Raw genomic sequence first — 23,168 nt, forward strand, 5'->3', positions numbered from 1 at the left:
CAACAGCCCTGGAAAGTGGACAGGTGCTTTTCTTCTTCCCATTTTACAGATAGAGAAACCAAGACTCAGAAGCAAAGTCACTTGCCCAAGGTGACAAGATAAGGAACAGAAAGAGAACTAGAATGTGGGACTTAAGCCTCCTGGTCCAGAGCCCTCTCCCCTGGGCCACACTACCCCAGGCACTGTTGTAAGAAAGAGAGGTGGGGGGAGGGGGTTGAAAATGCAAGACCAAGAAGGACCTGGTGACAATGTGGTAAAAGAAGGACAGGAAGACAGAAATCAGATACTTCTAGGCACACCCCAGAAGGGAGAGCAATGGTGGAGGCAAACACCTGCTGAGCTCCAGGGGCTGGAGGCACTGCGACAGGATACTTTGGCGAAAAAAAAATGTAGGAAAAGAAACGAAGAGAGCGGCAAGAGTTACAGAAAGATACTAACACCATCTTTGTCTCATTACTATTCTTTCAATATATCGTGACCAGTACTAAAATTTCTTATGAAATTTTTTAAGTCATCTCTATACCCAACATGGGGCTCCCCAAACTCATGACCCTGAGATTAAGCGTCGGATGCTCTACCGCTGAGCCAGCCAGGCACCCCTCTGAATTTTAGAAACAAAAGGCAGAAACACTTGGGTACACTCATAACCCTCTAGATAAGAGGAAAGTACGTTTTCCCACTTCACAGATAATTAAATTATGATAAAGTTAGATCACACTGTTAATGAATAGATGAGAACTTAAAACTACCTCTTGAGAGCACTTCATTTCTTATTCTTAAATATTACCCCCAAAGAACTCCCCTACTCCCATCAGCTCCTGATCCTGGAGTGCACCCTGCCATCTTTTTTCCACCCTGCCTCTCCAGCGAAGGGCGGCCCAGCCTACAGTAACTGCACAGAGCACCTTCCAGCTTCCTGCTCCTCTGCCTGATGCTCAAATCTGCTTCTGCCTGGACCCCAAACTCCCAAAGGACACCGACTCCCACAGTCTGAGAGCCTGTGCCCAGAAAGGAAGGTCCTCATACAGGAGGCCAAGAGAGTACAAGGGAGCTCGGCTGACAGTGACCTCAGCTAATGGAGGGAGAAAGAAGCTTGCTTTTGGCTTCATGACCATAGCCATTTCTTTTCCCAGTATATAACACATATAAATATATAAAACCACCACTATGAGTTCAACGGAAAACGAACACATAGGATTCTAAAGAGGGGACCACAGATGATGAACACTGGGCCAGACTATGAAGGTGCCCACCACAGTCCATCTCCTTAGGTGAGGAGACTAAATCTAAGGAAATTAAGATGACTGGTCCAAGGACATAGGCCTCATAGAAATAACCAGAGCTCAAACATAGAACTGGGTCCAGGTCCAAAGAAGTAGGGCATAAGACCTGCATACTTTAAAACTTCTATTTAGGGGGCACCTGGGTGGCTCAGTCGGTTAAGCGTCTGCCTTCGGCTCAGGTCATGATCTCAGGGTCCTGGGAATGAGCCCCACATTGGGCTCCCTGCTCAGCAGGGAGCCTCCTTCTCCTTCTCCCTCTGCTCCTCCCCCTGCTCATGTGCTCTCTCCCCGACCAACTCCTCTGTCAAATAAATAAATAAAATCTTTAAAAAAAAAAAAAAAACTTCTATTTAGCTTTCTTCTATACCACATATAAAGGGCAGACAGAAAACTTCCTACACAAAGCAAAACGGCAAAACATTTTCATTCCATTTCCCCAAATAAACCCCTTCTTTCTGACCTCAGCACTGGCTCATCTCTTTCATTTCTGCTACACTTACTCTAAGGTGTCTACCGAACCCTTTCTTCCTGGTCCCCTCTGGATCCATTTCTCTGAATCCATCTCAAAACGTTCCCACCTCAAATGCTTCTGTCCTACCTCCTCACCCTCCCACATCTCATCACCTCTTCCATTCCTTCTTAGGTCTGGTGAGCTCAGCGTGCTGCCCTTCTAGCTCCGTGCCCACTCACCCCTCTACCAGACATCTTGACACTTCCTCAACCCTAGTCCTCCTCCACCTGGCACCCTCCCCGCTGCTCCCAGGAACAGGTCACCCTTACACACTGGGGGCGCTTACTTTTATGTGCCCTGAGAAAACCAAGCTCACCACCATACCCTTGACCACATACACACTCCCCTCCCGGCCTAGGCCCCTGTCTCTCTTCCAGCTACATTAGTGGTTTAAACTACCAAAACGGTCTACTTATAAAATCACATGCCCTCACTGACCCAGTAATGTCATCACCAGGATACACCAACAGAAAGAGCTACACAGGGACACCCAAAAGCACGCAAGAGAACATCCACTGCAACACCATTCATGATCACCAAAAACCCAAAAGCAGCCCAAATCAGCCATGGAATGGCTTTGCAGATAATGACTTACTATAAAGCAATGAGGGCAAACTACTGCCACACACAACACAGATGAACCTCACCAACGGACGCTGAATGCAAAAGCCAGACAGAACAAATACATACTGAGACTTCCATTTAGAAAAGTTCTCAGAGAGGCAAAACTAATCTGGGCTGTTAAAGGCACGGCTGGGTTCCACATGGGGAGAAGTGAAGGGGAAGGAATTGGGAAGGGATACAGGTGGTGCTGGCAGGAATGTTCTATTTCTTGATTAAGGTGGCGGTGACATGGGTTTGTTCATTTTGAGAAAATTCACCAAGCTGTCCATGTATGATCTGTGCACTTCTCTGTGATACTTCAATAAAAACCTTATTCTAAAGACACTCACAAAAGGATGAGCTCTGAGTAACGTACAGAACTGTTGAATCACTACACTATACACTTGAAACTAATGTAACACTGCATTAATTATACTGGAATTAAAAAATAAATCACACACACACGTGCGCACGCAGGATAGGATATGATAGAAATGTCTGAAACCCAACTGCGATGATGGTTGCACAAGTCTATAAACCGACTGAACATCTCTGAATTGTACAATTACGATGGGTGAATTTCGTAAGATGTAAATTTTACTTCATAAAGCTTTTAAAATATACATATATATATAAATAAAAGACGGTGGGTCACAAAATGTAAACTCAATGAAGGCACGGACTTTGCTTGTGAGGGTTATAGCCTAGCCCCTGATATACAAGACAAGCTCAAACAGTATCAAAAAATGGGAGCTAAAATCAGATCTGCCAAAACTTAACTCTTTCTTGAGAGCTTCACTACTTACAATCTCCTTGTAGGGAGTTTTAGTGACAGCTTTAGAATAGAATTAAAAGCCCGAATTTCAGACTACTTCCATCTTTTGTTTCTCCAACAATACAGTGGTTAAGAACACAGACTCTGTGAGTTCAAATCCTGACCCCACCACTTACTGACTGTATGACCCTAAGCAAGTGACTCTTTGTGCCTCAGTTTCTTTATTCTGGAAAATGGAGACAGTTAGGAATACCCACCCCCAAGGGTTGTTACAAAGGATACATGTGTTAATCTTCACAAAGTAAGTACTATATAAATGTTTGGGAAATAAAGAAGCTCTTTCCCCTGAAAGCAACAGAGTGGACTTTTTTTTCAGGGGGAAAGGATGAGCAGTTCTGGTGTTTTACCTGATGAAACGTGTACTTGAACAAAAGCGTCAAAAACTCCACCACGGGGAACTGGGAGTAGGACTCGATTCTTCTCAGGTGGACACTCACAAAGAGCCTCAGGAAGTCAGTAAACTTCTCGATGTAGCTAAGTAAGACAAGAAGACGAAGGGTGACAATCAGAATCCCAGCCACCTCCTTAGAAGAAAACTCAAATTCAATCCAAATTTCTTTCAGTACAGAACTATATAGATTTAAAATACTTTTTCAGTTAAAAATATAAAGGCCTGCAACAATTACCTACAGGTCAGGCAACCCTTCATTCCATTACCACCTGAAACATAGCAGAAAAGCAACTTTAATCCTCAGACACTCTCTATTAAGGCATCTTATAAACTAGTGCTCTCACAGATTCTAACTCCTTCACATTATGACCCAATTCAAGTGAAAGGAAAAGGTACTAAGAAGTCGGTGGGCAGAGCATGTGCATCATTTCAATGTGGCAAGTCCGGAAGGCTGGTTGTCTTTGCTAGGGGGCCAAAGTATTAAAATGAATGTGCTAAGAACAAAAACAAAACAAAGCTAGACCAAAGGCATGGCATCCAGGTAAAGTCTATGCAGGCTTGCAACCTAATGCTCGTGCTCCCCCCCTGCCCCGCCCTCTGGCTCCCAGTGCTAATTAAACACAAGTCCACCCCAGTCCACTCTGAAAGTGATTGCAAAAATAAGGGAGGAGGGCTGCCCAAGCTGGACAGGCCCCGAGGACAACTGAGTCTGGTGCTTCACTGGCCAGACGAGGCCCAGGGTGATAAAGTGACCCACCCAAGGTTGCTGAGCCAGCTCATGGCAGAGTGGGACCCCCATCCACTCCCACGCCAGTGCTTTTTCCTTTCCCAGCACAGTGACTCCCCAATTCCTGTGAATTCACAGTATCATTTCCCAGAGGAGTGTGGGTCCCAGCTGCAAGGATAAGAGACTGCTGTTACTAAACACACAGCACATCATCACTCTCACATTTCAGCAACTGTCATTGTAAGCCCCTCAATACCAAAAGGTGATTAGAAAATGAGATGGACATACCTCCATAAATCACATTTCAGAGACCAATAAACAAAGATAAAGATTCACTACAGGCCTTAGTCAAAAATTAATTAATGGCTGCAGGCAATTCTGAAACTCACCACTCAAAAAGCTTTTTTTTTTTTGAAAGGATTATGCAAAATAATAAAGGGGGAAGAAAAAGGCTACTACTTAGAAGAGCAAAATTGGCCCATAAATCAAATGTCCCATACCGTTCCTGGGTATGACCCAGCGGCCAACCCGCTTCTCTGACCTCTGCACGGCTAGTAGCTAAAACGTACGTGTAAGCTTTTTAGCAGTTTAAAAAAACAAAAATAAAAACCATTAATTTGCTTGATAAGGAGAATGGCCACCTCTGTGGATCATGGGACCAAGTCCTTGAAACACAGTAAGGCATTTGAATCAACTGTTTTTAGAGAAAGTCAGGTATGAGGAGACTTCTCTCTGATGCCTTGGATCATGGATACTCAAGAGCGGGAGCTCCTCATTCGTCGCTCTGCTTATCACGTGATCTTTTGCTGTGGTTATTCAGAGCCATCATTAGGAAGATGCACTCAATTCCCTGCCACCCATAAAATAAACAGAAGTCCTGGGTCAATGCCGCCCTGCCTCGATTTCATCTTAATCTCCAACCCAATTTTTGAAGCATACAGACAAGGGCCATTCAGTAGCTGAAACTCTAGATTTTATTTCACCTCATTTTCTTTCCCTTGCCCACCTTCTGGCACAGGTGCTAATGAGCAGTAGAAAGTTAGAAACAGGCACTGGGGGAGAAGAGGGGCAGAGGCCCCAGGTCAGAAGCTCCTAAACAACTGAGAATGGACTTAGCTGTTTAGAATTAGTGGTCAGGGGCCCGAGAGCCAGGAAGCAAGCACACAGTACTGTTTAGGTCACCTTTCTGCTTCCGGGCACCTCTCAGCTTTCTCAGGGCAAGAGGAAGCACAGGATTAAAATATAAAACCAAAAGCACAAAAGTTACATATAACAAAAGCATTACATTGACAAGCCGTGACCACATTCCTCTACCGCCCAAATGTGAGCCATCACGAACACTGTGCTACAAGTACAACTCAGAACAGCGGATACCTGATGGTTGGTGCGAGCAGCTGGACTTTTTGTTAACATATGAAAATACAGCCTTTCTTAACGAAAGCTAGAAAGGATATAAAATTGTGTGTTTGCATACTGATGCCTTTGCATTTGTAGAGAAAGCTATTACAAAATAATGAAAAATAAAACCAACACATCACCATACAGGATTATGAGCTCTTTTGTGACTATACAAACAAAATTTCACACAAAGCTTGTTTACAATGAACCAAACCAAAAGAATCTTAAGAATCCACGTTTTGAACTTTAGAAAACCCTTAATAAAACTGCTAAATTTAAAAAGCACTAGGACGATCTTTAAACACTTGACTTTCTATTCTGCTGCTTAACTCTAAGGAAAAGGAAAATGCCTTAACTCTGCTAGCTTTGGAACAAAAAACAAGCCAAGGAAAATGGATTAAGACATTAACAACATTTGCTGCCTGGCAATCTATAAATATTTTCTAACTCAATACGATTTATCCGCCGGGATGTTTCTGAACCGTCAACATGATGCTGGTATTGTAAGTTTCCAGTTTCCCCGCTCGCTGGGACGCAGCGGTGGCATCGCATCACCGAAAGCTGTGGGACAGATAAAGGACATCATCCAGAAGACCACACCTCACGGTACCGTGACGGAGTCATCTTTTGGAGTACTTCAGAAAGAAAAGCGAGGTCATTCTCGGTTCCACTCAAGGGGAGGTAACAAAGAAACCCAAGTCTGTGCCACGTGTAACACGTGCCCTCATTCACATCTCTGTCTCTGGATGCAAGTGGGCCCTCTGTGCGGAGCTCAGAGCAACACCATTCCTCTACACTGCACGGTTTCACTTGGGAAGGGTCCGGCAGTAAACACTGGCGGGCAACATCAAGTGAAGAGGGGGTGTTAGAGCTCCTGTACCTCCACGGCCTCCTCCCACGCTCCTGGCTACGCACGAGCAGCAGATTCGGCTCCTGCGCCACCTCAGACCTGCAGGCGAATCGTGAGGACGGGGCAGGGTGGGGGGGAGGGCGGAAGGGAGGACAGGAGGCAGAGCGGGGGAAAGACAACACACCTACACAATTCACAGTCACTTTCCCAGCTCGGCTCATCCCCCTAGCCACCCTAGCCCTTCCAGCTAAGCTCAGACTTACTGGTACACACCTACGTGTCCATTCCTCATCAGGAGCCCCACACTCTGAAACCAAAGAGGATTACAGACACTACGAAGCACAGGGTGACAAACAGTCACGGCCCCTTCTCAGGACACGGCCGACTCCACACCTGTTTTCATTACCTCTCATCGAGTTCTTCCAGCCTGCTCTTCACCGTGTGGGCATTGTTATCCTTGGTGATTTTCTGCAGGAGGTAGAAAGTCTGCTGGAACATACGTAGTAAGTACTCCTCGAATTCCATAGGCACACAGTTCTTGGACATGAGTTCATTGATGCAGGACATGGCCAGGACCCCAAGCCGGCCGCGCTCCTGACCCAACACACAGTTCTGGCTGCTGCCGTTAACAGACGCCATCTTTCTGGCCCGGATGTCACAGCCAAAGCGCGCAAAGTGGAAGATGGTGGTTAGGAGGGATGGGGTGATGCTGGCAGACAGAGGAATCCAACTGAAGAGATGGGCCAGGCACTCCAAGGCCAGGGAACAGATATACTCACTCTCCGCATCAAGGATGGGGATTGGCTGATTCAACAGTTTGGCTGAACTAGGACTCTGCAACAGGTTACTCAGTAAGTCACCTGGAAATACAAAGAGCTTTCAACATACACACTATTGAGTCTCGCACAAACCAATTTACCTACAACAGAGAGAAAGCAAAAGCCATCTTTCATTAAGCTCCATATTAAAGAGATCTACAGAAATGTAAAAGAAAGCCATTCACACTCCTTGGTGCTCAGTAAATTTTTGTTTGCTTTGGAGAAAGTATTTTTCATGAAAACATATCACTTGTTTATATGCAGAGTTCATCACAGCTCTTTTTAAATGAATCAATGTAGGGCACCTGGGTGGCTCAGTCCGTTAAGCATCTGCCTTCGGCTCAGGTCATGATCCCAGGGTCCTGGGATCGAGTCCCACGTCAGGCTCCCTGATCAGAGGGGAGCCTGCTTATCCCTCTGCCCCCTCCCCTGCTCGTGGTTCGCGCTCTCTCTCAAATAAATTAAAAAAAAAAAAAAAAAGAATCTTAAATGAATCAATGTAAATGTTCCCAGTATTAATATCAAGAGATATAACCCATAAAGCTCTTTGAGGACCTCGATAATTTTTAGGAATAAAGGGGTCTGGGTGGCAGGGTAGACAAAATGGGTGAAGAGAGTCAAAAGATACAAACTTCCAGTTATAAGATAAAAGAAGTACGGAGGACGTCATGTACAGCTGTGACTATAGTTAGTTAACAATACCGTATTGTATATTTGAAAGTTGCTAGGGGAGTAAATTTTTAAAAGTTCTCATCCTAAGAAAAAAAAATTTAACTATGTGTGGTAATAGGATGTTAACTTTCTCTTGCGATCAGTTTGCAACATTTAACACATATCAAATCATTATGTTGTACACCTGAAACAGTGTTATATGTCAATTATATTTCAATTTAAAAAAGAGACAGTAAAGGGGTCCAGAGACTAAAACTTTTGAGAACTACTGGGCTACTCGAGATTAGGTCTGTAGACCTGCACCATCAGCACAATCTGGGAAATTGTGAGAAATACGAATTATCAAGCCCCACCCCACATGTACTGCGGAAGATCCTGGAGGAGTGTGGCCCAAAAACCTGTTTTTACACACTCTCCAAGAAGTGATTCTTATGCTTGCTTAATTTTTTTAGGTTTTTTTTTTTTAAGTTTTTACTTTAATCACCCTGTACTCATCACGAGTATATTCCTTAATCCCTATCATCTATTTCACCCATCCCCCACCTACCTCCCCTCTGGTAATGTCAGTTTGTTCTCTACAGTTAACAGTCTGTTTCTTGGTTTGCCTCTTTTTCCTTTCCTCGCTTGTTCTGCTTCTGAAATTCCACATAGGAGTGAAATCATATGGTATTTGTCCTTCTCTGACTGACTTATTTCACTTAGCATTATACTCTCTAGTTCCATCCATGTCATTGCAAATGGCAAGATTTCATTTTTTTTTAAGATTTTATTTATTTATTTGGCAGAGAGAGACACAGTGAGACAAGGAACACAAACAGGGGGAGTGGGAGAGGGAGAAGCAGGCTTCCCGTGGAGCAGGGAGCCCAACGTGGGGCTCGATCCCAGGACCCTGGGATCATGACCTGAGCCAAAGACAGACGTTTAATGAATGAGCCACCCAGGTGCCCCAGATTTCATTCTTTGTTATGGCTGACAATATTCCATTGCATATATATACCACATCTTCTTTATCTATTCATTAATTGATAGACACTTGGGCTGCTTCCATATCTCGGCTATTATAAATAATGCTGCTATAAACATAGGGGTGCATTATCTCTTTAAATTCATGTTTTTGTATTCTTTGGGTAAATACTCAGTAGTGCGATTGCTAGATCGTGGGGTAGTTCTATTTTGAACTTTCTGAGGAACCTCCAACATGCTTGCTTAACTTTTGAGAAGCATTAAACTAAAGAAAATCATGTAAACTGAAATGGGATTGCAAAAAAGCTATAAAATGATTTTAGAGAGGACAAAAGACAAATATTCAAAACTATAACAAGAAAAAAACTTACCTGAAATAAAGAGGTATGTATACAAAAGAAAGGGGCTTATTCTGCCCCAAGAAGAAATGATAACAGCTAATCAATACTAAGAATTTTAGGAATAAGGAAGAAACGTAGGCCAAAAAAACACATACACCAAGGAGAAAACACCACAGACTTCCTCACAGCACACAAGAAGCCAGACAACAGTAGTACTGTGTTCGCAAGTGCTGGGGCAGGGAATAACTTAACCCAAGGCTCCCCTTTGAGTACAAAGGAAGAGGACATCTTCTCAAACACAGAAACTCAAGTAATATATTGCCCACAAACTCTTCTTCTCTCTCTCTTTTTTTAAGATTTTATTTATTCATTTGACAGAGAGAGTGAGCGAGTGTGCGCACGAGTGGCGGGGGGGCGGGCAGAGGGAGAAGCCGACTCCCCACTGAGCAGGAAGCCCGATGCAGGGCTTGATCCCAGGACCCTGGGATCAGGATCTGAGCTGAAGGCAGACACTTAACCGACTGAGCCACCCAGGCACCACCCCCGGCCTCCCAAACTCTTCTTAGGGAGGAGAGTGAATAGTGAAACCATGCAAATAAAGCAATAAATAAAAATGAAGAATTAAGGAAGGGAGCAGCTGTGGCAAGGGGACCAGAGCAAGCACTGAATTAAATATAGAATCAAGACTAAACAGATGTAGGAATCACAGAGGGTGTGCTAGCCAATCTTCTTTCACAAGCAAGAAGTCTCAAAATATATGGGCTAGAATTAAAACATGTAGTAAGAAATTGGTTTTCATCTTTTATTTTTCTTAAGCCTAGAGGTATCTTTTACAAACTAATATCCCGTGTGGAAAAAGCAATTCCTTTCATTTTAAAACCTCCCATTAAATTCAGGTAAAATTATAATTTGTTTTTATTAAAAATAAAACTGAGGGCACCTGGCTGGGTCAGTCAGAAGAGTAAGGGACTCTTGATCTCAGGGTCTGTGAGTTCAAGCCCCATGTTGGGTATAGAGATTACTTAAAAATAGGGACACCTGGGTGGCTCAGTCGGTTAAGCTTCTGCCTTTGGCTCAAGTCATGATACCAGGGTCCTGGGAACAAGTCCCATGTTGGGTTCCTTGTTCGGCGGGGAGCCTGCTTCTCCTTCTACCTGCTGCTCCCCCTGTTCATGCTCTCTCTCTCCCTCTCCCTCTCTCCTTCTCTGACAAATAAATACATTTTTAAAAAATAAAATCTCTAAAAAACTAAAAATTAAAAAATAAAAATATATGATGCCACTTTGTCTTTTTATTTAGCTTACTGTCTCTGTAACTACATATAAAGAGGCACCTGGAATGGTGTTATTTCTCGATGGTAGAACACTGGCTACATTTCTATACTGTATTTTGTGCTTTACATAGCAGCAGTTCTCAAACATTTTGGCCCCAAAACCCCTTTATACTCTTAAAAATTACTGAGGATGTCAAAGAACTTTTGTGTATGCAGGTTATTTCTGTTGATATTCGTCACACAGAAATTAAATAAAAATTAAACAGAAATTAAAGTTTTCAAATATTTCAAATATTCACTTAATAAACGCATTACATGTTAGCATAAAATATTTTTAAATGAAGAAAATGTAGTTTACCGCCAACAAATAAGTGAGAATAGCACTGTACATTTTTGGAAATCTCTGTAATGTCTGTCTGGCTTAAAAGAAGACAGACTCTTTAATCTGCTTCAATCTGCTGCAATATGCTGTTTTCACTGAAGTATATGAAGAAAACGGCTTCGCACAGATATGCAACTGACAAAGACTAAAACGTTTCTGCGGCCTTCCTAAGTGACTGTACCTGTTCTTTAATACAATATAAAAATTTTACTAGTAATAATTTCTTAAAGGTTAATTGCAGTGTGGGATCTGAATGAGTTTTATTCAGTATACTCATGAGAGAAGGAGTAAAAATGACAAATAACGTCTTAGTATTTTTATGAACATATATTTGACCTTTGGGACCCGTGAAAGGGCTTGTGGGACCTCCAGGGCCCCCAGATCTATTGAGAACTCCTGCCTTACACTAATGCAGATGAACATGAACAGATTAGTTAACCTTTCTCAGCCTCACCTCCTTGGCCATTAAAATGAGAATTTTGTGATTTATTAATAAGGGGTTTAATCTCTATTGTTAAAAGTAGATCAAAAAGTCCCCTGGTATCTTATCTTGTAAGGTGTTCACCGGCTTCTGTCTGAAAGAGCTGCATTTTTTCCAAAAGATTTTATTTCTTTGAGAGAGAGAGGAGAGATAGAGCACTAGAGGGTAGAGGGAGAGAATCTTCAAGGAGACTCCCCACTGAGTGCAGAAGAGCCCACAGGGGTTCGATCCTATGACCCATGAGATCGTGACCTGAGCCAAGTCAGATGCTTAACCAACTGAGCCATCCAGGCACCCCGAGAAAGAGCTGCAGTTAATACTAGATGAGGCTCATCATGATCTCAGCTACCCACGCTGATAATGAGAGGACCTGGTTTCAAAGAATAACGCAAGAAGGATGTTCAAGTACAATCTGCAAATACTTATCCAGTTTGCTACTGGATTAATAAGGTGAGTTTTGAATTGCTGTGGTGGCTGTCCACTTGAGTCATATGTACAACTTTCTCTCACTCAATGACAGTGACAGTTTCTGGCATTGCTTTTCTCGTCATTCATGAACCGGTGGCCATTTACCGAAGATGCTGGAGTCAGAGAAATCACCACTACCCAACTAGAAGAATTATCGGGGCAAATAATTAACCGGAATCAAATGGAGGCTTTAGCAAAGGAGGAACCAAAAGACACCAACTCAGTATGATCTTCTATTAAACCTGAACATCTCTGGGCCTCTGGACCTATTTAAAGTCTCTTGAACATTTTTAAATAGAAATAAACTGTGGCTTTAAAAACGAAAACAAAACAAAAAAGTTGTCCCTACTCTTTAGCTCAGAAGAATTTTTCCAGAATAGGACTGCTAACGGGGGGGGGGGTTGGCAAAACAACAATAATTATGTGACGAACAGCTCCCATTTGATGTGCTATTATTATATGCACAGTGCAGCACTAAGCACTTTACATACGTATTCTCATCTCATGCTCACAGCTCTAAGGTAGGTATTATTATCTGCATTTACAAACTGTTAGAATAACTAAGATACAGAGAGATTAAGCGTTTCCCCCATGTTCCTCAGCTAATAAGTAGAGCAGAAACGGAAACAGAGGTCTGGCCCCTAAGCCTATGCTCCTTCCCAAAAAGCAGGTCAACTGGAAAGATCATGCAGCCAGGAAAAGTGATCTGGAAGAGAGCTAATATTCAAATGCAGAAAAATATGCATGATCCGAAGTCCTGAGTAAAACAGCATGTATGCCATGACCGCAACTTCAGAAAGATAAGCGCACAAGGACAAATGCTGAACGGGGTGATGCAAGGTAAAAATTATTTAAGTGGATAAGATGACCAATTATTTTTCTCCCCTCAAAACAAGAATCTCTGAAGGTTGTTCTCAATGAAAATGGTTTTATTCAACTTCAAATGTTCCAAAGTCTTTTAGTAGGTTACAAAGAATTTTTCAAAACTTGTATTTTAATCGAAGTGGGAAGGAATTCCCACAGAAGAGAGGGACTCTGCTTCATGCTGCAGCGTTTCCAATGCAAACCCGAGAGAGCTTAAACAAGCTACCTATGCAAGAGGGTATACCTTGATTATAATCAAGCCTGCAGACGACTTCAGCTTCTCTGAATCAGGCCAGGCTCTGGCGGCAGTACACAACCCCTGCCAAGAGGTCGTGGACAACTCTGCTGCATTTACTCAGTTGGAGGCAACCCAGACGGGTTAAGCATTCATGCAAAGATCCCTTTGGCTTTTTTACTTTTTTAATTATTAAAATTTAATGTTTTCTATTCAGTTCTACATTTACTAACTCAGAGTTTCTCAACCTCAGCACTACTGACATTTGGCACTGGATAATTAATTCTTTAATGTTCTGCGCATCGTGGGATATTCAGCAGCACCCGTGGCTTCCACTTATCAGATGCCAGTAGTACCCTCTCCTCTCATTATGTTAGCTAAAATATTTCCCCATGTTGCCTAAAAGCTACTGCAGGACAAAAATAGCCCCAAATAAGAAACAGGGATCTCACTGTAGCCTCAATCCAGCAAAATGGGGAAAAACTCCATTCAAGGAGCCTGAGGGATAAAATGAGCTCACAGGAGTTGAGTGGCCCTCCCCAGTCCCATCTTCCTACAAGTAGCTTAAAAGGGAATACTTATAAGGGGATATGTGGAAAGATTTGCAAGTGCACAAAAACCTGCAATTTGCAAAGTCTGGGAGAAAACAGAAAGGTATAAACTGGTCTCCACCAATCTGAGCTCCCCGGAAACCTGCCATTGCCAGTATATATACAGATCCATACTCGAGAGAATGCACCATGCAGACGGGAAAGATAGGGTCTCAAGTTTCATCGCAGAACGACGAAAGCAAACTCAGAATCTCAGTTATTTACACCATTTCATGTTGTTCCTGGCTTCCTCCCTGCCCCCCTACTTGTCCAAGCAAAGAGAGGTGAGGACAAGAGAAGGCTAAGGAAGGAAGAGGGCTGAGGCTGCCCCAGTGCAGCAGGAGGCCCCAGCCTCAGCATGCAGAGGTCCTCAGAGGACCCCTCCTCTCCTTTCCCAGCACAGGGGCCAGCGGTCAGGGAAGACACAGAGTAGATGGCACAGCCAGGGCTCTAAGCCTGGGGAAGGAGGAGGCCGGCAGACGTGGGGACAGTGGCGGAGAAAGCAGACTTAGGACGAAGACCACGCACCTAGGCTCAGATAGGTTTCCATCCCTGCTCTGACACTTACTGGCGATGGGACTCCCCCCAACCCCAACCCCGTTTCCTTGTTTGTAAATGAGAGATAAAACCATCATCTATGTCACAGGATTCTGGTCTAGTGAGGCAAGTTTAAAAGATAAGGCAACAATTTGAGGAACTATTCTGCAAAGCAGACCACAAGCGCCCTTCAAAGCTTTTTCTATATCCAGACTGTTAGAGTAGCCGTTGCAGGGACTAGTTCCTGGGCTTTTTTCTTTTAAAGTGATCAGACCGAAATCAATGTTACCAGAAAGCGTATGAGGAAAAAAATGCCAAAAGCCAAGGGGCTGCCAGAGAGCTGCATGGGGACTCGGGTAGGGCAGAGAGAGGCAGGCAGGGAGTGCCAACCCGGGTTGGCGGGGCGGGGGGGGCGGGGGGTGACGGGACGAAGTATCTGGTTTACTCACTGGGTTTCCTTTACTCACTAAGGTTTCTCAGAATGATTTTCCTCCACAATAGTGAGCTTATGGTCACTAAAGCTAAACAATCTTCTTAGAAGTTTTACTGCTTCACTTGGTGTCTTCAACGCACAGAGGCAGTTGAGCAAAACCATCAAAACAAATGTTAATTAAATCATCAGCACTGTCCAAATAATGGAACAAGATCTGACAGCTTCACTTGCAACCGTCATAAAAAGAAAAAAGGCGTATCACATGAACGTGTAAGCCTATTGTTTTTTCAGAAGTACGTCAGCTTAAAAGCCTACTTCACTTCCCAGGCCCCCAGCAGTCTCCATTTCTTTTGCCTTTTCTCAAATACTAAAATTCAAGACTTCAAAAATGTTTTAATAGTGCCTAAGAGGCAATTTTCAAGAAGTACGCACCACATTTTTAGGTTTTGTTTATATGGAAATATCAAGTTAGTTCATACTGTGTTTCACCTTACCTCATCAACAAAACCTAGGCAACGCAGAAGAGAGGTAAGCATATATTTTTGATTTGTATTATCTGATATTCCCCAACCTGGCCTCCAGGAAAACAGGTTTATCAAAGCAGAAATGGAGTTTGCTCAGAACATGCAGCTGAACAAAGCCAACTAAAACACACAGCTTTTGGCACTGGAAAATGATCTCTGAAAAACAAGTTTTACTAGAGCAAACTGCTAACTCCAAACTGAATGCTAAGCCAGTATTCACCTACCTAAAACCAAATCCGATCCAACAGAACTAATCTTTGCAAACTATTATTTAAATGAAATGACACATTTTAAGATCAGCCCAACTGCAGGAGATTCCAAAGCATACACCCATAAAAATCAAAGCTCTGCCTCATTTGCAATTTTTTTCTTTAATCACCAAATATTGCAAAATATAAATCTGCTAAGTCATCTCAAATATCCACACTGAAAATGAAAGCTACCAAGTACAAATAAAGTTCAAATCCCTGTCGGCTTTTAATACACTCTCAAACTCTATAATAGTGTTTAATCTAACAAGTGTGACAAATGACTAACAGTTTTTATCCCAGTATGATAAATGGAATCTGGAATAAATTAGTTTACTATGAGCTGTCCTCAAAACATCACGCTATATTTTCAGCTCCACAGCAGCTCTGCAAGAATTTTAATGTCCACTTATTAACAACAACAGGCTACATGAAACAGCTCAGGCTTGGAGGGGTCTGATTTCAACAGCCTGTTTCCTGGGGTAAAGGAGAAAGATGGGGAAATCTTTCATTAGCCATACCAACCTTTATGGTAGAGGAAAAAATGTGTGCAATTCACAGGACGTACTCTACTTGAAAAGCATCTGTAATCATTCAATGTAAAACACAAGCATTCAGAAACTAAAAGTTTCTACTCAAACACAATTTCCTCTTTCTATCTACCATTGAAAGTAGCCATTTTTAAGCAAACTGCACTTTGACTTTTGAAAAAGATACTAATATAACTGTGGATAATTAGCCACCAGTAAACGAGTTACTGACACTGCAAATATGCCCACGCTTGATCAAATTATTCTGAACTGATGTAAAGTCAATGCTGATTACTGCACACTGACCTCACCCTCCCTAAGCCCCAAGTAGGGAACAAAGTCCTCCACATCCTCTTCCTCCCCCTCCTCCTTCAGGAAGCCAACCAGCTCTTGTGACCTTGACCCCTGCGTAACTGCACAGCAGACCTATCAAGCCCACGGGCACATCCTAACCCCAGCATGAGCAAGACACCATGAAATCTGAGAAAAAGCAAAAAACAAACCAGAAGGGACAACCAAGAGCTGTAAACTGAAGGGGATGGAGGTGGATGACAGAAGATCAAAGGAAGGATGTCATCTTTCCGACAGGTAAAGAAGAAACAACATAAGTCGTTCAAAATATATTAGAAAGTACAAGTACTGGGGTGCCTGGGTGGCTCAGTTGGTTAAGCGACTGCCTTCAGCTCAGGTCATGATCCTGGAGTCCCAGGATCGAGTCCCACATCGGGCTCCCTGCTCGGCGGGGAGTCTGCTTCTCCCTCTGACCCTCTTCCCTCTCGTGCTCTCTATCTCTCATTCTCTCTCTCTCAAATAAATAAATAATAAAAAAATCCTTAAAAAAAAAAAAAGAAAGAAAGTACAAGTACTTACAAAGAACTAAGCAGAGCTAGCTCCTTAGAAAACATGGGCAGAAAGGCCAAAAATAGATCAAGGAAGAATCAGCATCTGTATGTGGCATAGGTAAGCAATCGCTACCCCATCGAGACCCCAAACTGCATTTAAAAAGAGGAAGAGCATATGTGGTGGGCAGACCATACCACTTTCTCCTGGGGTCGGGGATGGTGGTGGGGTGGCAGCAGTGACACTGTGTTTGTCCCAGACAGTCTCCAAGATACCTATCAAGAAAGGAGAAACTGAGTTTAAGAGAGAAATGAAGTCTAACCTATGAAAATCAAGATTGAGAAAAATGATCTCATATCTCTGATCAAACATCCCTCTCTCCACCGTATGTCCAAGTGGACATTCCTGGACAACACCACTCGGATGTTCCAAACTCCCTTTATTATCCCCCACAAACCTGCTGCTACTCCTTACCTCCTCACCCAGCCAACAGCAGCATCCCACACAATCTCTGCCTCAGGCCTCTCTGCTGGCCCATCTGGCCTTGCCCCACCCCCACACAAGGCTGCACACGCTGAACTGTGTGCTACTCCGTCCACACCAACCTCTGACCTGCTCTCCTCCCTCCCTCCAAACTTGACCTTCCCCCGCACCCCCCCCCCCGCCCAGACTGATGGCTGCTATCAGTCCCTCAGAGTTACACCCAGCTGTCATCTTTCCCAGAGTTTTGTCTGCTCAGTTCTGCCTGCACGTAAAACACACCTCTACTGTAATTCTTAACACACTGGTTTTAGCTGTCTTTCTCTCCTACTAGAGTACCCCATACGAGAGGCAGAGACTGCGTTTTATTCCTTTCTGTATCTCCTTACAGAACCTACCACATAAGATGATGGATTGTAAAAGCTTTTGAAAATACTGTTTTCAAAATATTTAATATTACAGATGAAACTTGAAGTATCACACTATGAAAAAGAAGCCAGACACAAAACGCCACATACTGTATGATTTCTTTTTTATGAAAAGGCCAAATAGGAAAATCCAGAGACAGCCAGATTAGTGGTTTCCAAGGGCTTGGCGGGAGGGGGTAAGGAAAATGTTCTGGAATTAGATGGTATGATCGCTGTGCAACTCTGTGAATATATTAAAAACCACAGAGTTGTAACATTGTAAAGGTGGATTTTATGCTATGTGAACTAATCCCAATTTTAAAAATTTTAATGTCTGCACAGTAGGATAGAGAGATATCAGACATGGTCCTTAACTGCAGAAATGTAACCTCTAGTTGGGGGCATCAATAAATGTGCTCTGAATGAAATGTTCTGAGGTGTGGGTTTCCCCTAGGGATGCAGGGAAGGACAGGGGGCAAATGACAAATTTACTTCTGATCAAGCATTCTTCACCAATTTTAAGTGCCCACTGCATGTCAAGCACTTCTGTAACCCCTACAAAAGAAAAAAGTTCCTAGACATCCAAGAGGAAAGCCAGGCAGAGGAGCTGGAGATTTTTTTAAAAAGGCTTTTTTCACTACAACAACCCTTCCAGCAGCAAGCCTGGGCCCCCACCCCCACCCTCCCCCCCACCCGTGCCTCAAGGGTTCTGGGACCAGGGCTGCACCTGTGCCTCTTCATGAGCAGCCTGGCCCTACTGGGCCAACACGCTCCACCCTCGTCCCACCTTCCTGTTTCATTCTGCGGTTTGCTTTTGCTTTCTGTTTATTCTTACTCCCCACACGCCGTCACAAGGCTCTGACAAACAAAATGACGAAGAAAATGCTACTTACAGCTAAAACCTAGCACACAGGGTGCTGATTCTACACCTGGTCTTCCTTCTCTGCAGAAAATTTGCAACTTTCCCATCTTCCTCTCCCCCAACTTCTCCTGATCTTAAGTTCAAATCCTCTTCAATAAGGTGCTTGCCACCCACCTTCCTGAGAATGCTGTGCTTGGCATTTCAATCACATCCCTGCAGCCTCATTAATCACAGTTCCCAGGCCGACCAATCCATAAAGACAGTAAAGGAAGTAGGTCACAAGTACATTCGGAGGTCCTACCGCACGCCGGACACCGCGCCCGCGGCAGACAGCACATGCCACATTCTGTTTTTCAGCTCCGTCACAGTCACAACTAGAACAACTGCTCAAGACCGCAGAGCGCCAGCGCCATACTGCTCACCTGTCAGCAGCCCGAGCACGGCCTGCACCTGGTCCAGCAGCAGCTTCCGCAGCTCCTCCTTCCGAGCCACGCTGAGGTCCTCGCGGGGACAAGCCAGCTCTTCTGAAGTCGTCTTCAACATGATCAGCCCAAGGGGGGTTGTCACGGGGGACTGGATCAACTGCAGGGAAAAGGAAGTTCTGAGCAGGCTGTCCAGCTGACGAAGGTACAAGGAGGATGGGGGAACATTAAACCTCGAAGTCCTTCCATGGCTGAATCTCGCAGGCACAGGCCGCATCGCTCAGGGCTCTACAGTCTAGTTAGGTCCCTTTTGGAGCCAAAGTGTATTCTCATCTTAGTCTAAGGACTAAGATTCTAACCATGAACACAATGCTCTTTTACATCTAACATGACAATTTTTTTTACACATCCACAATCCCAACAGAGCTTTGGTCACTTTGCCCAGATTCAAGTATTAGCGACAGAGATATATGTGAACCGGTTTGTGATCTCTTTCCAACGTTCGGGTGTTAAATCAATTTTACATTTCTAAGCTTTGCATGCTTCATGAAAGTTCAAGACTAAACATGTGGCAGAGCAGAAACATGCATACACGCCATCCGCCCATGACTTCATCATCGACTACGATTATGATTTTGCAAATACCTACGTACCAAATTTTAGTTACTCTATCACCGGCAATATCCACTATGTTGTAAGTTGCCTTAAGCAACAGACAGAAGAAGGTACACCTTCAAGAGCATAACACCACTTAGCTCTTTCTAATCAATTTCACAAAATTCAAAACATTACTTACGATTCATTTTTTAGTTTCCAGAAACTGGTAAAGGCAAGTTGCCACTAAAATTCTGTTGACTTATAGGCTACAATCTATTAAAGGACACACAATTGAAGGAACACTTGACCATCTTCTTTAATCATAATAATAGGTTGTCTGTTTATTCAATCTACGAAATGAGGGAGGAGGAGGGCACCGGGAACGGCAGCCGGGCAGAACGCCTCTTTTCCACTTCAAGCAGTGCAGGGCACTTGGTTTCCCTTGAAAACAGCTCTCCCCACTGCAGACCAAGGGAAAGCTCATCCCAAAGAGCGGGAAATGCCTTCAACAGTGTGAACTCAGGATAAACTCAACTGCCCTCAGGAGCAGCATGATATAAAAACAGTGGCCATGAGCAGCGTGTTGAAAATGCTATTACATCAATTCTCTTGAAGGCTACAACTTCAAATATAACCTCCACAAGCTTTCTCTTCATTCTGTGCAAGTCTGGGCTACTTCTAACAACTTGAGAAAATGCAACAGGGGAGGAACAAGAAATCCCCGCAGCACCTTTTCTTTACAGAATAAAGAACTGACCCTTCATAAGCATCTCCGTCCATCCAGAGGCCTGTGGGTCATCAATCCATACTTTAGGGTGATGGGCGTTAAGGAGGAGGACGCTTGTTGGGATGAGCACTGGGTGTTGTATGTAAGTGATAAACCACTGAATTCTACCCCTGAAACCAACACTGCACGGTATGTTCACTAACTAGAATTTAAATTAAAAATTGAAAAAAATAAAAATAATAAAGAGTTCCATTACTTTCCTCCCCCACTACCCCCCTTACACTTCTGTTTTTCTCCTCTACCTCTTTTGTCTCTATTTTCCCCCCAAAGCCCTCATTCTTACCCTCTTAGCTGGGAATGCCTCGTATTACCAAATATTCCATTTGGCAATACATTTTCCTGTAGACATGAAATGCTCTGTGCTCCCAGAAATAAAAAATTCCTACACTATGGAAAATGCAGCCAAAAGCCCTCCTTTCTCTCATTTGGAAGAAGGGGAGACGACCAGGCAAAAGCCAACTGAAAATGAAAGTTATTCTTTACCTGAAAGAACAGCCAGATCAAGTATTTTTTTTCTCACTAGCTTTGTGTCCAGAAGGCTTGTTAGCAAAATAGTGTTTCCCTTTACCATCTTCACATTTATAATTTATGCTCGTAACATAGGTAATTCTTGGCAATTTACTTTAACAGAGAATAAGCACTTTTAGGTTGAAGTTCAGGTTCTTAGTGTGAGCTTCTGAAAAAGTTCAATAATTTTTATTACACCACCGTATCAGAAAAGAAATGGCAATTCTTTCCATGCTGCTTGCCCCTTAATTATCTGGTCCCAGGCACAATGTGACCACAGGTCCAGCTCAGCAGATTTCAGGAATCTGAAGAATAGACTTTAAAAGGTGTGATGTTTGGCCTTGTGTTTGGGGGCAAGAAGGAGCAGAGGTCAGTTTCGACTTCAACTACTTCCTTCTCCGGTGGCTACAAAGGATATAATCAACACAAAGAACTGCAAGTATCCTTCTGGGGCCCCAAATCAACTCCCCTCGGCCTGCTATGTGGTCACCACAACGATGGCATAAATTGCATAGAAGCCCAGCCAACCATCACAGAATTAAAAACAAAAGCAAACAACTATGCACCCAGACAGCAAGCAGGCAATGATGGGAACTGAGCCAGAAAAAACCCTTTTAGATAGTTTATTCAAAGGATCATAGTATGGAGGCACCTGGGTGGCTCAGTTGGTTGAGGGACTGACTCTTGCTCTCAGCTCAGGTCTTGATCTCAGGGCCGTGAGTTCAAGCCCCACACTGAGCTCCACGGTGGGCATGGAGCCTACTTCAAAAAAAAAAAAAAAAAGGATGAAGGATGGTGAGCCTGACTCCAGAACTAGTTTACTCTTGTTTGCCACTACCTAAAGAAAAGTTTACTTCATCATCATTATTAAAAATGTCATCAACTGGAGGCACCTGGGCGGTGCAGTTAGTTAAGCGTCTGCCTTCGGCTCAGGTCATGATCTCAGGGGCCTGGGATCAAGCTTCGCGTCAGGCTCCTTGCTCAGTGGGGAGTCTGCTTGCCCCTCTGCCCCTTCCCCCTGCTCCTGCTCTCTTCTCTCTCTCTCAAATAAATAAAATCTTAAAAAAAAAAAAAAAGTCAGCAACTAAGCACCATTATTCTAGACATGGCTTTCATGCCACTGACTGGTTCTCATGGATAAATGAGAAGCAGAGATTACGACTGAAAGGATTTTAGAGATCACTTTGTCCAATCCTCTTGTTTCACAAAGAAGGAAATGGACGCTCCCAAAGGGTCAGGAGTTGCTAAAATTAAAGACGATCTGTGACAAAAATGGACAAAGACCCCAAACCCACATGCTCTCTCCATGCTCTTTTCACTACGGGGTGTTTCAAAGTCACAAAGGTTGCATGAGGTAAGCAGAGTCATTTCTGAAGGGTGGGAAGAGGGAAGTGGTCAAAAGAGAAAGAAAACTAGCCTTTTTAAACTTCATGAGCACTTCACCTAAAAATGCTCTTCCAAATTGTCATTTGTTACCAGTAATTACATTACATTTCAAGGGTAGACAGGAAATGTCTGCTCTCCATCACAGGAAGTGATCCCAGCTGGGTGGAAACATGGCTCCTCCTCACCTGCTGCGGCGAGCACCATGCATCTCCGGCTCACATTCCACTGCTTCTTCTCACAGGACGTGCCCTGCACTAACCCACCTAAGAATGCATTCTCCCTCTAGGGGGGCGATGGAGAGTTACCACAACTGTCCTCATCTTGGAGTGAAGGCAAGCGTATCAGAGAGAGCCAGCAAAACCTCTCAGCTCATGTCCTACCACTCTAGGTTCGCTAGCCTCCTTGCCATTCCTCGGGGTCTTTGCACCTGCTATTCCCTCTGCCTCAAATGCTGTTCCCCTAGATACCCACATAGCTCACTCCATCACTCCCACCTAGGTTTCTACTCAAATGGCTGCTCCTCAAAAAAGCCTTCTATCATCATCCCATCTACATAACACCCCCTGGCATTCTCTCTTTCTCCTTACCCTGGATTTAAATTTCTTCGTCGTACTTATCACTACTTGTAAGCTTATTTATTTATTGTTAATGGATGTCTGCCCTTGAGATTATAAGCTCCACGAAGGCAGGGACACTGTTTTTGTTTCATTACTTTATCCCCACCAGATGTTTAGTCAGCACACGGCTGGCATTCAACAAATACCTTACTGAATAAATGAATGAATCTCCTTTGCAGTATCAATCCAATAAATCTCTAGATAAATGGATCACTACAGAGAAAAAAAAATTGAATGAAGAATTTTTGTGCCACTGTGAGGCAATTTGAGAGAAGCAATAAGGATGCTATATTTTTTCTTAGCTGC

General features: G+C 43.6%; 1 protein-coding gene and 1 long non-coding RNA gene across 11 annotated transcripts in view; one reads left to right on the forward strand and one right to left on the reverse strand.

Moving 5' to 3' along the window:
* The window catches only part of XPO6 (exportin 6), a 101,667-nt gene that overhangs the window by 43,492 nt on the left and 35,007 nt on the right, over window positions 1–23,168 (reverse strand). For 5 of the 10 annotated variants that reach the window (XM_028110181.2, XM_028110184.2, XM_028110177.2 and 2 more), the window contains 6 exons: window positions 18,969–19,128; window positions 16,995–17,072; window positions 7,005–7,458; window positions 6,872–6,930; window positions 3,859–3,892; window positions 3,580–3,706 (listed from right to left, as the gene is read on the reverse strand). In XM_028110181.2, coding sequence (XP_027965982.1) covers window positions 3,580–3,706; window positions 3,859–3,892; window positions 6,872–6,930; window positions 7,005–7,458; window positions 16,995–17,072; window positions 18,969–19,128 — 912 coding nt within the window. The remainder of the gene's footprint in view (window positions 1–3,579; window positions 3,707–3,858; window positions 3,893–6,871; window positions 6,931–7,004; window positions 7,459–16,994; window positions 17,073–18,968; window positions 19,129–23,168) is intronic. The other 5 variants (XM_028110186.2, XM_028110185.2, XM_028110180.2 and 2 more) reach the window with 2 other exon arrangements.
* Window positions 16,326–20,513, forward strand: LOC148162857 (uncharacterized). Its single transcript, XR_015769546.1, has 2 exons — window positions 16,326–16,545; window positions 18,904–20,513. It is a non-coding gene; the product is annotated as an uncharacterized LOC148162857 (long non-coding RNA).

This window comes from Eumetopias jubatus, unplaced genomic scaffold (assembly GCF_037043125.1).
Source record: "Eumetopias jubatus isolate StellerSeaLion01/CBP00866 unplaced genomic scaffold, mEumJub1_p1.0 scaffold_12, whole genome shotgun sequence".
Classification (NCBI taxonomy): Eukaryota; Metazoa; Chordata; class Mammalia; order Carnivora; family Otariidae; genus Eumetopias; species Eumetopias jubatus.